This window comes from Lethenteron reissneri, chromosome 30, assembly GCF_015708825.2.
Source record: "Lethenteron reissneri isolate LAM-NWPU_2019-01 chromosome 30, ASM1570882v1, whole genome shotgun sequence".
Classification (NCBI taxonomy): Eukaryota; Metazoa; Chordata; class Hyperoartia; order Petromyzontiformes; family Petromyzontidae; genus Lethenteron; species Lethenteron reissneri.
In genome coordinates, this window is record NC_083808.1 from 2,443,174 (window position 1) to 2,460,301 (window position 17,128).

At 53.6% G+C, this 17,128-nt stretch overlaps 1 protein-coding gene across 1 annotated transcript in view; it reads left to right on the forward strand.

The window, feature by feature from the left end:
- Positions 1–16,782, forward strand: part of CHST11 (carbohydrate sulfotransferase 11) — a 94,217-nt gene extending 77,435 nt beyond the window's left edge. Inside the window, exon 3 of the mRNA XM_061562789.1 lies at positions 7,428–16,782. Coding sequence (XP_061418773.1) covers positions 7,428–8,342 — 915 coding nt within the window. The 3' untranslated portion in view covers positions 8,343–16,782. The remainder of the gene's footprint in view (positions 1–7,427) is intronic.
- The last annotated feature ends 346 nt before the right edge of the window (positions 16,783–17,128 follow it).

A 17,128-nucleotide genomic window follows, 5' to 3' on the forward strand; every position in this document is an offset into this window, starting at 1 on the left:
CGTAAAGGAAATTCATATATAAGCGAGTCATCGTGTGTGGCGCCAAGGGAACCCGCTGACTCAAAATAACCCTTGACCTTCTTCTCTATTAAATTCAGACCACGCCGCCACCGCCGCCTCATTTATTCTACGAGAATACGTACAAGAAGGGCTAAAGGCGCGGCCCTGAAACCGCTCGCTCGCGCCGCACAGCTGACAGAACCTCCGCCCGGAGGGAGCTCGATAGGAGAGCCCCTGTAGAAGGTTTTTGTTTGGTCCACTCTTCTTCCACGCCGGCCCAGCCGTGTTGGAAGAGGAGGTGGTAGTACCCACACTTTACCCCACCGCACGCGACCTGCCGATCTCGCTCGCTGCGGTGTTCCCCTTTTGAAACGCCGCTGGGCGGGCCGAGCTGCGGGGGAGGATTGAAGAAGCTCGGATCAATTCGACCGCCGCGCCGAGAGATCAAACCGGCGACCTGTGGATTGCAAGTCTTGCGTGCTAAGCTTTATATCACGGCAGCTTCCCTCTACAAATATAACGACGTATAGTGTATATATATACGTACACACGAGGCGCTCCTGATTTTGGCCCGCGGTCAATTCTTCCTTCAGTTATTGAAACAAACGTCAAAATGCATCGCCCTTTCAGATGGATACGGTTTTTTTTCGTACGCAAACAAGGGCCGTGCCCGAAACGTCGGTCCTGCAGCGGATGCAGGCTTCCCATTGCGATGAAGCGGTTAACGGCGGACGCGGCGAGAGTTTGCTGAAAGCCGCTAAATTGAATTCACGGTCGTTTGTCAACTTTCCCCTGCTATCGTTCATCGACCTGTCTCCGTCATCGCGGCTTCATGCCGGAGACTTCCAGGGGGAAGCAACGATTGTTGTAAGACACAATAACCACCTGTAATTATCAAGTCAATTACTCGTTAATTATGCCAGGTTATTATGACCAACCGAGGAGTGGTGACGCGCCCTTGAGAGAGGACGTCAACCGAAGAGATGTGAGCGATGGAATCCGCGTTCGAGTGCAGGTGCTGGGTGGATGATTAAACATCGCAGGCTCGTGAGAGGTGGTTTGTTGTTTGAGATAGCCATCATCCAGCGGTGGATTGACCATGACTCGATGTACGTACGTATGTTGAACTTCTTCCGCACCCTACGTAGCCAACCGTGCTAATCGGAGGTGCGGGGGAAGATGATTCCCAAAGCACAGAAAGTTTTCACCAAATGTTTAACAAGTCACTTTTTTTCGTGCAGTCTCCGCAGAGACGCTAACGGCGGAGTCGCTGACGGCCCGTGCAGGTTAACCCTTTCCCATTCCGATTACGTACGTGCATGCACGCATACGTACACGTGTGTACACGCGTATACGTGTACACACGTGTATACATGTGTGTACACGTACGTCATTAGAATGGAACCGGAAGTAAGAGGCCGTGCGAGAGGGGAGCGTGGCACAGTTTGGCACCGGCTATCGCAGAGTGCGGTCGTGTCGCTACGGTTCTCTGCGGTGAGTACAACGTCTTTACAAACAGCGACGCTGAGCCGCTCGCGCGTTCCGGGATTCAGCGGTCGGATGGGACCCCCCCTCCCCCCTCCCCCCCTCCCCTGCAACCTGCAGTCGTCTCTACCTGGGAACGGGTTAATTAGATCAACGAGGCCGTGCCGGGAACGCGCCGCGGGCGCTCGCTCGCTCGCCCATCGCTCGCCCGTGGCTCGCGACGGACTTCCCCGCGCCCCCTCGATTCATTCATTCACCCCACGCATTCCAACATTTATGCGGCCGCTTGTTTATTCATTACGCTCGTGAATTATGGATCCGCTTCCACGGGGAGCGGAGACTCGGCCGGGGAGAGGAGAACTGGAGACGTCCACAGGAGCACCGAGCACAGGGGTGGAGGGGGGATGTGGGGGGGGGGATGTGGGGGGCTTCCTCGAGGCTGCCACCTAGTTGAAGAGGCAGTACAGCGAGCGGACCAATCGCTCTCTGTTACGGGGATAAAGCGTTACCCCCTTGCATGCATCGGTTGTTTCGGGTGCTCTGGTTTCCTCCAACATCTTAAAATGAAAAACCCTCAGTGTGGCTTTACTGGATACGTAAGTTAATTATTTTTATATTTGCCTTGTACACTCAGCCCACTCCGCCAACTCACTGCAGAGAGATCGTGATGTGACAAATAGATATTGAGGCAAGGCGGTACTCATCGCCCATTTACTACTCTGAGCCAGAAGTGGAAATTCCACATTCCTATGGCAGTGGGAGAAAGCTACCCATCGGGCAACTGCTGTTGACTTCATCACAAAGTGTTACTGATTGTATCGACTCTGGAGGGATAATGGGGCTACGTCAACTACCAACCAGGATTTGAACTCGCCACTTCTCCGATTGCGAGCCGCTCGCTCGCTCTGCCGAGTCAGAATCAGCCGGGTATCGGTTAGGGTACGGGTATCGGGTACCCGATTGCGACCTCTGGGCTGCAGGAGGTATTTGATTAGCTATGAAGCTCTTTTTGACAGAAGTCCAGTATGGGCGAGTCGGCAAATTGTTCTGCGTCCAATATTGGTGTTCAATATTGGTGTTCAATATGTTCCCAACTTTTTTTGACATTTTGTGAAACGTAGAAGTGGGGGGCTGAACGTTTAACAGGGGGGCGTGGGTTGGGGTTGGGTGGGTTGGGGTGGGGAGCTTATCCCCCTCTCCCCCTCTCCAGCCTCCTCCCCCTTTTCCCCCCTCCTCCCCGCCCCCTCCCCCCCCCGCCCTGCAGGGCACACGGAATTAAATCTCTAGTTAACGCGCAGCACAAACATTAACGCCTTCGCTGAACCGAATGACCGCCATCGGCCGAAATAATCAAATCTTCCGCCGCCTGATATCCATACATATTGAGCACACGCGTTCATTCACACCTCCTTGTAAACACACACACACATACCCACACACGCATATTCAACGTGCGCGCAATCTGCCGTAATGTATTCGGCACGCCGCCGGGCGGCCGGGGAGGCGACAGCAATTCCTTACGACTAAAAGCCCTCCTGCATTATGTTTTATTACAACGAAACCCTCGCGTAATGGCTCGGCGCTTATGAGCTGGAAGCTAATACGGGCGGGCGACAATTCAGGCTGAATTTTAAGCGACAAGGGTTTTTGACTTGTATGGCCTAGAAGCTCCGTATGCGCGGCGACAAACGCATGTAGCGAGGGGTGAAAGAAATTCCAAGTCTTGATGAAATATTTTTCATTTTAAAATCATCACGGCACAGGCCCCAAAGGCCCGAAGATGGCAAGCGATTTGTGACACGCAAAAAGCATCGCGGTTGAAGACGTCAAAACTACGTTAAATAAACAGTTTCTTGAATTTGCTTGAATTGAGCGAGGCCACGTAATGTATGTATGCTGAACTTCCTTCACGCCATACGCAGCCAACCACGCTACTCGGAGGTGCGGGGGAAGAGCGAGCGGTGAGGGGGAGCGAGTGGCTACAGGGAGCCGTCGCCTGCCGCATCATCCATCAACCCGACCGCTGCGCGTTGGCTTCAGACACCGGGAGTGCGTCTCAGATGTCGGCGTTGGCCGGGACGTCGGCCGTTGATTCGCGCGCAGAGCGCCGTTGAAGGTCGACTCCCCCGCCGTCTGCCCCCCAGAGTTCCACACGGACCGTGATCTCGAGACAGCAGGGGTTGCGATTGTGATCCAAAGGACCGTGCCACGTGACGTCGCCATGCTGCGGTGTATGACGCCGCACGGCCTCGTTCGTCAGACCAACAAGGCACGGTTATGGCCGTGTAAATTGTGTACCGGTATTCGGGCGAGTCCCCCCCCCCGCTGTCCCCACAATCGTGGTCGGAAATCACCGGTTGACGAAGCGTGCCAACAGGCACACGAGCGTCGACTCACGCCCGAGGTGTCGCGGCAACGCACCAACCGTCTGACCATTCGCCAACGACGTTTGCGGCCAAAACGCGCCGGAGCCTCCCTCCCTCCCCCACCCCCCCCCCCCCTCCAGCCGTCACTTTAATTGCGAGTGAAACGTGAAGGACGCACGCCGGTTTGTAATCTCGCGGCGTGATGCGGATGTTTATGGCGGCGCTCTGTCAGTTTCATCGTCGTCTCAATGGCACCTGGTTATATATCGCGGCGGAATTCCCCCCCTCTTGATATTTTGTCGTGTATTTCTGCTCGCGGAGTGATGATATATAAATATATATATTTATATACACGGCGACGGAAAAAACCGGGGTGGGGGGGGGGGGACTCACGTAATGGATGGGGGTGAAGTATGGAGACAAATCGACTTCCATTTGCACCGGCGCTGCTTGCGCACTCGCCTGGCTTAAACCGGCAACAATTTAACTTCTGAACGAGTGAAAAAGAAACACAAATGGAAAAAAGACATCTCGCCAATCCCAGTAAACATTCAGTGGATGCGAATCGCTGCATCGTCATCATCATCGTCGTTTTCGTCGTCTTCATCGTCAGCCATTGTCTACCCACTGCTGGATGAGGGCCTCCAAACTTGCCGTGGTCAGCGCTGACGGTCCAGCGCTCGCTCTTGGACGTGGAACTGATTTCACCGCTCCATCTCCACTGTGGACGTGGCCCCTCTCGGATGCGTTACCGTCCTTTTGGCCGAAGTGCCGGTGCGGGTAAAGTGTGTTGGTGTCCCCAGATTACACCATTGGAGCCTTTTGGCGTCATCTGGTCCAACCCATGTGAGACTAGGCTCTAAGGAAAGCTGTCTCGGGAGTGGACCAATCAACTTCAAGGACAGTGCATACATTATCAGAGTTATGTTTTTTGTTTGCATTATGACTGCAGGTATTGTGGTCTATGCAAACATGACTCCTTGTAAAAAAAGGTGTCAGTTTTGTTGCCAGAAAAAAGGGTAAAAAACCAATTATCGTCCCCAGATTAGTTAATGATCATTTACAGCCGCTCTTTCAATCCGCTCCTGGATGAAGTCCTCCCCCACACCGTGTCGGTCGTGGGGGTAGTTTGACCATACTTCACCTCCTACACATGCGTGCAATGTACCGAGAGGTGATTTGGAGCGGGGTTTATATCCACTCCTTGCCGACTTTGCCGGGCTCCGAACAGCCGAGCCACGGACACGGAACCCCCGGTTCTCCGACACTGAAGCTCGGCAAACGCCCCCTGAGCTCCCCGGCGACAATGAGACCACTTCCTAAATCACAGGGAGAGTGCTTCCACGACCACGTCGCAGGGTGGCTGCCGGCCAGTGCGTTTTTGCTCGAGGGCTTTTGGCGCAATCACGGCAATTTACACCGATTTGAGAGAGCGTCGTTTATTTCTGAGAGTTCCGTGCGCGCGTCTGCGCCTGGGGCCGACAACCGTCGGCCACGCTGGATTGTGCGAGACCGCCGCTGCCGTCCACTCGCTCCAATGCCCGAGCTCCGTGCGCGAGGCTCACACCGTCGATGACTTGAATGTCCGTCCTGTCCTGTGTTAACCTATGCCACCCTCTTGCCATCTTATGCCACTCCATGTCACCTGATCCTATGCCATCCCGTGCCATCCCACGGCATCCGGTGCCTCTCTGTGCCATCCCAAGCCATCTTATGAATGTGAACCTCTCAACCAATGTCGTGCAGCCATGTGCCACTCTGTGCCACCCCCACACAACCGAGCACTTTCCCAAGCCTGCCCACTTTCTAGCGGCACGAGAATGATGGTGTAGGCGCTGCGGTGGTTTCGGCCTGCCAGAACAATGGTCCCTGCTGGGATTTTCTCTTCTTTATTTTATTCGTCCACGAAATATTAGTTTCTGCATGGAGGGACCGGCTTGAAATTGGGCTTCTGAGCATCGCTTGCTCCCACATGATATCCGTCAGTGGCCACGCGACTCATTGACAAAGGCACGGGCGGGAAACTCCGCCCGGGCGGATGATCCCGTGGCCACACGGGTCACGTGACTCGCTTTTCATCTCGCTTCAGCACGGCGGGGTCACGCGCCACGAGGCTTTGTCATCTCCTCGGGGGGGAGAATAATGTGATTTTTTTTTTGCCATGGGAATCGTTGCGAGGTTGCTCCACCGTCCCTTCCCATGAGTCTTAAGTGGGGCGGAATCGTCCAGGTGTCTTGCGCCGACGATAACCCCCGCAGCGACCAAGCTTAGATCAACAAACGTCAATTTTAATGTCGGAAGCCGGCAATGCGGTCTATAAGCGGCAAGCGCGCTCGGAGCTCTGCGCGGGAGACCGGTAGTGTGGCATCGTTGGCAAGGACCCGCGGGCGTGAGGATGGAAATGGGACCAGCTATCCCTGTCCCATTTTTTGCCCTCCTCTTCGCAGCGCCGGCGTCTGAGTGCCTCCGGAAACCACGGCTCCCAGTGGGCATTGCATCCAACCACCCGCACGCTCGATATGTACGTGCGTACGAGTGTACGCTGAACTTCTTTCGCACACCGTATGTAGCCAACCGCGCTAATCGGAGGTGCGGTGGGAGGGCAGCGAACTAAACACAAAAAATAAGTTGCGAAGAAAATTAGTTTTCAATGTGATCATTGCTTCGGAAGTCTCGGGGCAGCCGTTAGCCGGCCTCGCAGACGGGACCGGCAAGACGAGGTTAATCGAGGGTCGGCAAAGAAGGCGAAGATGAAAAAGAAGAAAAAAGTGGCCTAATTAAGATGTAATGCGTTTTGCAGAGCGGCGAGATGGGGCCCCGTATGGCGAACGACTGGGGAGCAATTTCGATCAAGCGAAAAGAGCACGCCCGTGGCACTGGGCAATCAGAGCATGTGTTGGAACCGGGAGCCAAAAGTCAGGACTCTGGCATAACCGTTGTTTAATTAAGGTTTGCCCTTTAAAGATAGAATGCATATTATCAAAACCCCACGCAACACAACCTCCTAGAAAAAAAAAAAGAAATCCTGCCGATTGAAGCTCATTATTGGCTCCTGCTCGTTCTAAGCCGCCGCTCGCACACATCGACTTAGCACAGCGAGCCACGAAGTCCCCCCCGCCGTGTGCGGCCCTCACCGCCCACGGCGGCACACATTCCCACGTCCGCCAATCTTCCCCGCTCCCAATGCAAATGAAGTGATTTGCGTTCTGCACGAGCCCGATGTTTGCTAAACGTACCCCGCTTGCCGTAAGGGAGCGCCATATTGGAGTGCGATTGCGATAGATCGCAACAGAATGAATGTGTTTCTGTGGTGAGATGCTAACTCTCTCGCCTGATATGCAGGAGGTCGTGGGTTCGATCCTGACCCTGACGCCTGCTGCTGTAAATTTGAAGTTTGCGTGTCTCTTTTCCCTTGGTCGCGTGGATTTTTCTCTCCGGGTCATACTGCGCTCGTTTGCTGCCGCCACCGCTGCTGTTGCTATTGTTGGTTGCAGTGTGTTTGGTCGCGGTATGGTTCGTCACGATGTGGTTGCTCGCGGTGTGGTTGCTCACGCTGTCGCTGCCGTCGTGTTTCAGGAGGAGTTCGAGAGCATGCTCGCGATCCACGAGCGACGGCGCGTGGCTCTCCAGCGCGCCTGCGAGGCCACCGACGGCTCCTCCTCCTCCTCCGCCTCCTCCCCGGGCGTCGCCGCGTACGACGCCGACGACCCCGGCGACCCCGACGCGGCGGAGACGCCGCCGCTGAGCCCTGAGAGCCTGCGCCACCTCCTCGTGGACGACGAGCACCGGCTGCTCTACTGCTACGTGCCCAAGGTGGCGTGCACCAACTGGAAGCGCGTGCTGCTCGTGCTGACGGGCCAGAGCGGCGGCACGCGCGACCCGCTGGGCATCCCCGCGGCGCGGGCGCACGTGCAGGGCACGCTGCGCTCGCTCGCCGAGTTCCCGCCGCGGGAGGCGCGCCGGCGCCTCGCCTCCTACGTCAAGTTCATGTTCTCGCGCGAGCCCTTCGAGCGCCTCGTGAGCGCCTACCGCAACAAGTTCACGCAGGCCTACAACACGGCCTTCCACCGGCGCTACGGCACGCGCATCGTGCGCCGGTACCGCGCCAACGCCACGGCCGAGGCGCTGGAGGGCGGCGACGACGTGAGCTTCGGCGAGTTCGTGCGCTACCTGCTCGACCCGCGCACCGAGCCGTTCAACGAGCACTGGGAGCTGGCGAGCTCGCTGTGCAGCCCGTGCCGCGTGCGCTACGACGTCATCGGGCGCTACGAGACGCTGGAGAGGGACGCGGCGTTCGTGCTGCGCAGCGCCGGCGCCGACCGCCTCGTGGGGTTCCCGGCGTTCCCCAAGCAGACGAGGACGACCAACGAGATGACGGCCAAGTTCTTCGAGAACATCACGGCCGAGGACCAGGTGCGGCTCTACGAGCTCTACCGCCTCGACTTCCTCCTCTTCAACTACTCCGTGCCCGGCTACCTGAGGACGCAGTGAACGGGATGCGGGCACGGAGCCGCGAGAAGGGGGATGAAGTCGGGGGGGTGAGGAGGGGGGGGGAGTGAAGGGGGTGCGGGCGCAACCGTTATTTATTTGTTCCGTGCAAAGATACAAAGGAAGCAAAGCAAGCGGCGTCTCATGACACCGACTGTTTAGCAGCTCGGTGCGATTCAGAGTGGTAATTGACGGCGCCATCTGGTTGGGGGCACTCGTTTACCAAGCGGGGCGCAATCAACGCCGCCATCCCCGGCCTGACCCGAGCGCGGTAATTGCCCATCGGTCGCGCGGCTTAGAGGACTCTTTTAATTTTTGTTTTCTTTCCAAAAGTGTTAACTGAAATTCTGACAGGGGGAGTATTTGCACTGTTGTGAAACGTTTGGACTTGTCGGGTTCAGCCCCCTTTTTTTTCCCTCCCTCCCGCGCGTTGAAAAGTGATTTAGTTATTTGTCTGCGTGAGTAATTAGTCGAGTGTTATTTCATTTTTTCTTACTGACGCTTTTTCACGGGTCAGGGCCGAACGCGTTACACCTCTGAGTCAGGGGAGGGGGACCTTTTAGCCACCGCCACTGCCGCCGCCATCTCAAGCGGCCTGGCGTTCGGACCCTGGTGCTAGAAGCCACGTGGTGTTTATCGCCGTCCGCCGTGATTGCACAAGTTGTTGGGACAGCTGCTGGAGGCATTCCCGGCTCTCTCTATCTCTCCGTGAGCCGCGCGGCATTCCAGCCCGCCGTGGTCTCCGTTTACAGAGCGGACAGTTTGGTTTGAACACGACAGCTGGAAGCCAAAACTGGCCTTTTGATATAAATCTGCATCTCCTACACCTCGCCTGGACGCAGCCTTATAAGCGATGTCTCAAGACCGGTACGCAGCTGCACGAGGAGCGGAGGAGGTGGATTAGGAGCAAGAGAGAGAGAGAGAGAGAGGAGGTGAGGGGTGCAGTTGGAATTCCTAAATTGCTGATGGCTTTTGCTCTTTGGCCCGTGGGCACTCGTGAAAGACTCCAGAAGCGGCCTTTGAGAGGCCTTCTAAAGCAGCGCAGCCCACGGAATGTTTTTTTGGCTGGCAAGTTATTTTTTTTTCTCCTCCTCACCGTGCGATTGCGGTTGACCTCGCATACGGAATATAAACGAGGCGGCGGTACAACCGCTCACAGACCACAGCGCGCCCGGCACGCACCCGCCATGCATCACGTTCACTTTGCACTAGCCCATCCGTTGTCACGGCCCTCATGGTGACTGACGCTCCCTTTAATTACCCCGCCACTCTGGACAGAACTGTCCCGTTTTAAACTGGCCACCAGAAAAAAAAATGCATCTCATTCTATCACCCGCTCATTGCATTGCGACAATTTCACACGCTGCTAATCCGGTCGCTGGGCAAGAGAAATACACACAGAGCGTGCCGCTGCGGAGACGGAGCGATGAGATTGGATCATGCGCAGGAAGGAGATTAGCCGGTGTTTTCATCCAGCAGTGGGTAGACCACGGCTGAAGTTGATGCTAAATATTTGATGGTGCTAATTGACTGCCGCATTGCAAGTCCGCCAGAAATGACCAAAAATCTCGAGCGCATATATCAACCACGCTGCCCTCTAAAGCGATAGAGCGGGGCCATTGCCCAACACTTCACCCTTTTTATATTTTACTTTCAGACTATGGGTTAATGGACAGGTGGGTTTTGTTATTTGTGCTCGCACGCCACTGCCGGCGCAGCGTCACAATAAAAAATGTCCCATCCGAAATCGGCCACCCGCGGCACATTTCAGAGTCCAAGCGGAGACGTCGCACAACGGGGCAGCGGTTGGCATAACATTTTATATTTGTCGCGGGCGTGCTATCGAGCAGCTCGTGTCGGTGGAAGGTTTACACCGTGTTACCAACAGTGTTACATATGTACGTTGAACTACTTTCGCAACCGTACGTAGCAAACCGCGCTAATCGGAGGCGCGGGAGAGAGGACGACAAACGGTACGCAACAGCAAGAAGCGGTTCTCAAGAAGTGAGTTTTCAATCGGCGACGATTTCAACGATTTACGGATTCCGCCACCGCCCGGTGTCGTGGTGGTGGTGGGGATCGATCGCCGATGCCCGCCGCTGGTGGGCACCAGTGGCCAGGGGCAGGCTCTGCCATGCCTCTGCGAAAACGTCCCCGCTGCCAAGTCGGACAGCTATCTGGGACGAAAGCTTCGTGGGAGGCGTTTTAACATTCGGAGACCTTACCGAGATTGGGGGGTGGAGGTAGCGGATATTTTTAGTTTCCGTCGTTGGTGTTCGCGAACGTAGAGTGGAACCAAACGGCGAAGAGAATGGATGTTTCAATAGGAGTGAGGCCATGACAAAAACAAGATCACGAGACTGTGTTATATTTTTATAACAAATTAGCCATTTTTTTGTTATTTTTGTATGATTTATTTTTTTACATTATGGGGATGTTTTTTTTTTTGCTGTTAAACAATCATGGTGTTCTATCTCCTCTTAAATGATTGTTTTAAACTCGGTGGTGATGGCCTACAATATTTTTTTTTATGTTCACGATGTGCTGCGGTGATGGTTATTCATTGCTCAGTTAGGTCCACAAACAGCATCGAGTCCAGGGCTTCATTTCAGCTGTAGGAGGATCTGTCTGGAGCTGAGCTCCAGATAATATATCCATTAAACAGGTTTTTTTCATTTTATTTTACCAGGTACGGCCCACTGAGCTCTGTAGCTCTTTTTCAGAAGCGACCTGGTCACAAATGACAGCTCAACGAAGTGGCTTATCATCACGTGGAAATGTATAACAGCCAAATACTCCCAAACGCGTGATGTTGATTCTAAATGTGAAGGGAAAAACCGGAGGACCCTAAGGAAAATCCACGTGACCACGGGGAGGACATGCAAACTCTAAGTATACAGCAGGCATCGTCAGGGTCGGGATCGAACCCACGACCTCCTGTATACCAGGCGAGGTCGTTAGCATCTCCTAGCCACCGTGGCGCCAACAAGAAAGGAAGCCCTGATCATGTGACTCATGAAGGGGGCTTGTTTTCTCATTACATTTTCCTCGGCTCCAGATAAGTGTAAAGAGGGTTGTAAACGTTTTTATTGTGATGGACTTCACAGAGCAATAAAGGGAATGTACGCAGTTTCGGTTTTATTTTCGTTTGGAAAGATGCAAACGTGGGCGGCCAGAGCATGGAATCTCATCGCATGCCTCGTGATAAGCGCTCGGCGCCGTGGTAATCTTCGTGGCATAAAATGAAACTCCCTCGGCGCTCGTTCACCCTGTCAGCGATAACGTCACCGTCACATCCATCAACGCCCCGGCCCAGACGTAATTACTCTTGAGAGCGAACTATATTACAAAACATCGCTCTATAAAAGACTTCTTTCAGAAGACTATTTTTTTGGAACGGGGCACCGCTGCAAGGAAAAAAATTTAATAAAAATGGGACGCTGAAATAATTAAGTGCGACTCTCTTGCAAAAAAAAAACATTTCCATCAGCGAGCATTTCGGGAACTTGGCCGTACGTGCCCTCGGCCGCGAAAAGCAACGCCGCAGTTGTTGTCGTCTTTTTTTTCTCCGAGGCCGGCCAAGCGTGCGCACGTTTTGTGTAAATGTTTAATCTGCTGCGTCGGCGCTGATTTCTACCGTTGGGTGAGAAAGAGCTCTCCCCGGGGCAAACGGGGCGCAGTGCGAGCATGTGCCACCAGCCCAACTCCCTGCCGGCGTGCGGTGGCGGCGGTTGTGTAGATAGACTCCCTCCTCTTCTCTCCTGGGATGGGGGCGATTTCGCGTGTGTTTTTTTCTTCCGATTGTCACTCACCATTGAGATAGCGGGTTCGTTGAGCAGAGATCCTGGCGTTTGAATCTAGCTGGCCGCCTGGGACGAGTGAGTGGATGGTTTTGTCCCGGTTAGCACGCAACGAAAAGCCGCCGAGGTACATATTGATGGCCATTGAAATTGTCTACAATTTAGCTTTGGGAATCGCAAATACTGGTTTGACTGTCACGTGATGGCATAGCAGGTGGGGAAAAGTGCTGCCCTCTACTGTGTGAACCAGAGGTCACTCGAATGAATGGATCTCAGATGTCGCTCTGTGACATCCACTTCCACGGGATGACCTCAAACACAAAAGCCGGCGCCGCTGTGCGAGAAATCCGAATGGATACTTTGGCTCGTTAAAAGGAGCGTGCAATCACTGTTAAAGATCGGGGAAATTATCAACGGAATAATCAGCCGCTGTTCATGTTCAGTCTGTATAATTGTGAAGGAGCCAAAACCATTATGTAGACGGACAGAAAGTGTAATTTCGTGAAAGAGTTGAATTTTAGTCTACGTTTAATTTCCCAGAAATGTAATGCCCTGAGCTTTTGTGATTAATAAAATGTTAAGGGTACAAATTATTTATACGGCTGTCTGGCCACATTAAGCAGCCCTGGTCTCGCATTGCGCTGCACTGGAGGCAAATTAAATTTAGTAAGCCGATTAGAAAATCGTGCATTTAAAATCGTTCCTGCCACCAATTTTTATTCCCCCCCCCCCCCCCCCAATTAATATTTATAAATTGTACGCAGCACTGCCGTAATATTTTATTAGCCTGGCACAGCGACGTTGATTAGTTTCATGATTAATACTACAAGGTGTAGGCGCAGCGTGGAAATCCCATGCCTCGTGGCACTGCTGGTAGCAGGGCCTACACTAGACGCAAGGGCCTAGGGAGATTCAATCCTGAAGGGCGCCTTAGCCTCCTCTTGATTCTCTAGGTGGAGTCCCCTTCCGCCAGCCGTAGCGTGAGCAAGCAATTGCAGGGCTGCTCCTTCACCCTCGTACACTGAAATGCGTTCGGCACGATTACGATGGGATGCCGGCTGCGGAAGAGGAGACCGCAGAGGAGGGGAATAAGAATCAATTAAGGGGCGTCTGCGAAACACCTGGAAATTTGTTGATGAAGAGCTTCATGGCTCGTCGGATTTCTCCGGGGAAAAATACATTTTCCCATTCTGATTCTGAACACACTTCTTGAAATAAGACAAAATAACGTTTTTTTTTTAAAACACCAAGAAGCTAAACCAAGAGGAAATTATTTGAATCGATTCTTGAATAAAATCGTGACCCTCGCGAGTGAATCGTTCCATATCTGGTGACCCCCCCCCCCCCCCGCCAAAGGACTCATGTTAAGGCCGAGTTGACCGAGGGGATGTTCAGGCCTCGTTACCTCTGACGGAGAAGCAAAGCTGACGGACGTTCCCACTCTAGCTGCTTCCGTACAACTAGACTCCGCGCCGCGGCACGCCGCAGCCGGAGCCGGCCACGGCGCCCGCCTGGCCCGGCCACTTCGTTAAACCGCGCCGAGGTTCGGAGGCCAAAGGTCCCCCCCCCACTCCCTCCTACACACCACGCGGGGTCACGGGCGCAGGTCACGCGTCGACCCCGCAGAGCCCAAAGATCGGCGCGACGTGGGAAGGTTGGAAGTGTTTACGATGCGCCGAGACTCACAAACCGCCGAGTGTTATCGGTGCGGATGTTTGTTGAGCCAGCGCCATACGGTTATTGCTCTTCTTGTGGTTATTGTTATTATTTAATGAACAGAAAGGCCTTCGAACGGGTCGAGAAGGCGATTTGCTTTTCTTCCCTCTGAAGTTGTTCGGCGTTGACGGACGTACGGCCGAGGAAACGTGAGTGCGCCTCTGTGATGCGGTGCTCAATTCCAGGTGCGTCACGAGTTTTACTGTGAACCCCGAAAGTGAACAAATCCATCTTTCCACCTGGCCAGGGAGCAGGGAGAAGCAAACGAAGGCTGGGTTGTGCACAAGCAGGGCTTAGGGTTAGAGATAGGGACGGTGCTATGGCGAGACTCTGGATGGCTAGCGGGGAGTTGGCGTTCCGGCCGGGGTTAGGGTCAGGGTCTGGTATGCTGAGCTGATCAAGATTAAGGTCTAGCTATGAACTGTTTGCCTCACTGTGGAGCGTGGTTAAGGTTAGCGCCAGGGTATGGTGATAGCATGGTTCGGGTTTTGCGGTTCGCTTGGCTAGTAAAGTCAAAGATTAGTGCTCGGGTTACTGTGCAGTTGGCGACTGCGGTTGTGGTCATTGCCGTGGCTAGGATCTGATAGGCTCGGGTAGTTGGAGTAAAGTACCTGGTTAGGGTCTGGTTGGCTATGCCTACGGTGTAGTGCTGTTTATTGCTGTGGTTGGGGTCTGGCCGGCTCTTGCCGTACAGCCCCGAACCCCCCGCCCCGCACCAATCCCACGCACGGCGCGATGCCCAGGCGAGACCGTTGTCCGTTGAATTCGCGTTACTACCGGCAGCGCGCGTTACTGCGATCTGCTAGGAGTTCAATTAGACAACTGCTATTTTGGATGCCATTTCTTTATTGTGGTATCACGTGTGAAAAGGAAACGGCGGGCGCGGGGGGGGGCAGCCGTCAATTGCGAATCGTCGAATCGTTTTCCGAGCGCAGTCGCGTGTTTTTATTGCGGCTTTTAATTCGTCTGTCTCGGTTTAATTTTGCTTAAATGGTGAATTTAAGCAGGCGAGGAGCGGTCCGTCAAATACTCAATTACTCACACCGTTTTCGAGAGAACGACGATTGTTAATGAGCCTCCTTCATGAATAAATGGTCCATCTCCTGCCTTTTAAATTGCGCGGTTATAATCCCCCCCCCGCTCCCCCCCGTAATTTATTAACGCAACATATAAAAGTGTTGCATTTTGAGCGCGGTTTCAGATAAATGTTTTGCGTTCAAGTCAGTGTTAACATTATTCATCTAAATTAAGTTTACACGTTCTGCCTTTATTTTTAACATCACTCTCCTTGAGCTGGGCTTGTCACTGCTGCTGCTACCGCCGCCACCGCCGCTGCTGCTGTACAGCCTAAGTGATGTATATATGTCAATATTAAACGCTTAATTTATACGGCTGCATTAAGCAGCCAAGCTTGCCTTAATAACGATGAATGACGTGCCATTTCTCATCGCGTCAATTGTGAAAGAGAGTTTTTTTGCGAATCATTCCGCCGACATCTGGGTGATTAACGAGCCGGGCACGGGGGGTGTGTTCGCAATCCGTGGCTTTGTCGATTTTCACCGACGATAAATTTCCGGCAGAAACGTTTTAATTAATTCACGGCAGAGCGGGCGGCCCCTGCAATTACCGAACAGCAACAACCCCAGAATCTAGTTTATTCACATTAAAACGAGAATTGCTCTCGCCCATCTCACCGCGGTGATGACCTCCCAGGTTCCGCTGGCTTGCGACGGGAATCATCCGGCTGTCTTGAGTTCCCACTCGATCACAAACACACCCCGACCTCAATTCATTTGTGATTGTTCCATTGGCAGAGAGAGACAGAAAGGTGGCAGGCAGAGAGACCCGCCACTCTGCACCATCTCCCTGCGTCGACTCTCCGATGTGTCGGGGTTTCGGGTCATCGCCGCCTGTTGTTGTTGTTGTTGTTCTTGTTCGGCACGATGCCCGACGTTTCGCCCCAGGTAACCCCCCCGGGGTTGCTCCTTCAGAATTTGGTTCCTGACAGAGGTCGACCGGCGCGTGCAGCGAAACGTCGGACGTCGCAACACGAAATGACATGGCCGCGGAAAAAAAACCACCGACATTGCCCCCCCTCCCCAACTCTCGCCACGGCCTCTTGGTGCCAAGGGATGTCCATGGGAAAGGAGGGGGGGGGTCTGATGGTGGGGGGCGCGGATGTCGGCCAGCCGTGGGCCATGCACAGTCGCGTTAAGACGGGATAGTGGTGCGCGTGTCCGGGCTCGCCTGTGCGGGAGCGCTTGAACTCCGTGAGTTACACGTCGTGTCAAAGAATAAAGGCCTTGAGTTGTCATGTGTGACCGAGTGTGACTTTTCTTGTAGTTATCCCACGGGACCTTGTTTATGGCAGTGTGAATGTGTGAAAATTAAGACTAAGTGTTTTAGCCTGTCTGGCAATTGAACAGGAGTTGTGTGTAGATGTACAAACACCAAATAGAAACCTTCAGCAATTAATCAAGTGACTGCATTACGCACGCAGTCCTTGTGGTGAACATTTTGGCATTCTCTGGTCTGACACTGGCGAGACGAGGCCATGAAGAAGGCTGCTGCTGTGTCTGGTGTAGGCCAATCAGGTGCATCGATAATGCCCATCGATTATAATCACAGAGCGTGTTGTGTTTGCATGTTCACCACAGTACTGGATTCCTTGCAATAAAAGGTTTCTATTTGGTGTTTAAACATCTTAACACCTCCTGGTTTATTGCCAGAAAGAGTAAACACCTATTATTATGTTGTTGTTTTAAACATTGATTTTCAATCTAGTGAAGCCTCCAGCACGTGCATCATTCCGCTTTACATGCCAGGGCAGCGCCAGCAGCAGCAGCAACGACAAACACATTGCCGGGCGTGTTTACTTCTGGGGCAATTTACTCTCTCTCTCTCTCGAGTGTGGGAAAGCATTACACACAAGCGTGGCTATGGATTCGTAATCATCCTGAGAATTGTCAAGCGATTAATAACAAAGTCGATGCTTCTCACCTAACGGGTGGTGCATTTTGTGTATACAACAACAACCCTCATTCGCCACTGCGGCGCTTGTGCCAGGCCATGTGCACGTTAAGGCCACGTGAAGTGTCGAACGCCCGCTAGTAGGTCACGGGACAGACCAAGGTGTCATGGGTCGACTGGGATGACTGGCCAATGCATCACCTGTGCCCGCTACTGTGCCAACTTGCTGTATTTTAGACACCTGGCGCTCTGCTCGTTGTTGTGAGCGTCGCTCCGTTGTTGCTGGAGGGTGACTGCCTCTAA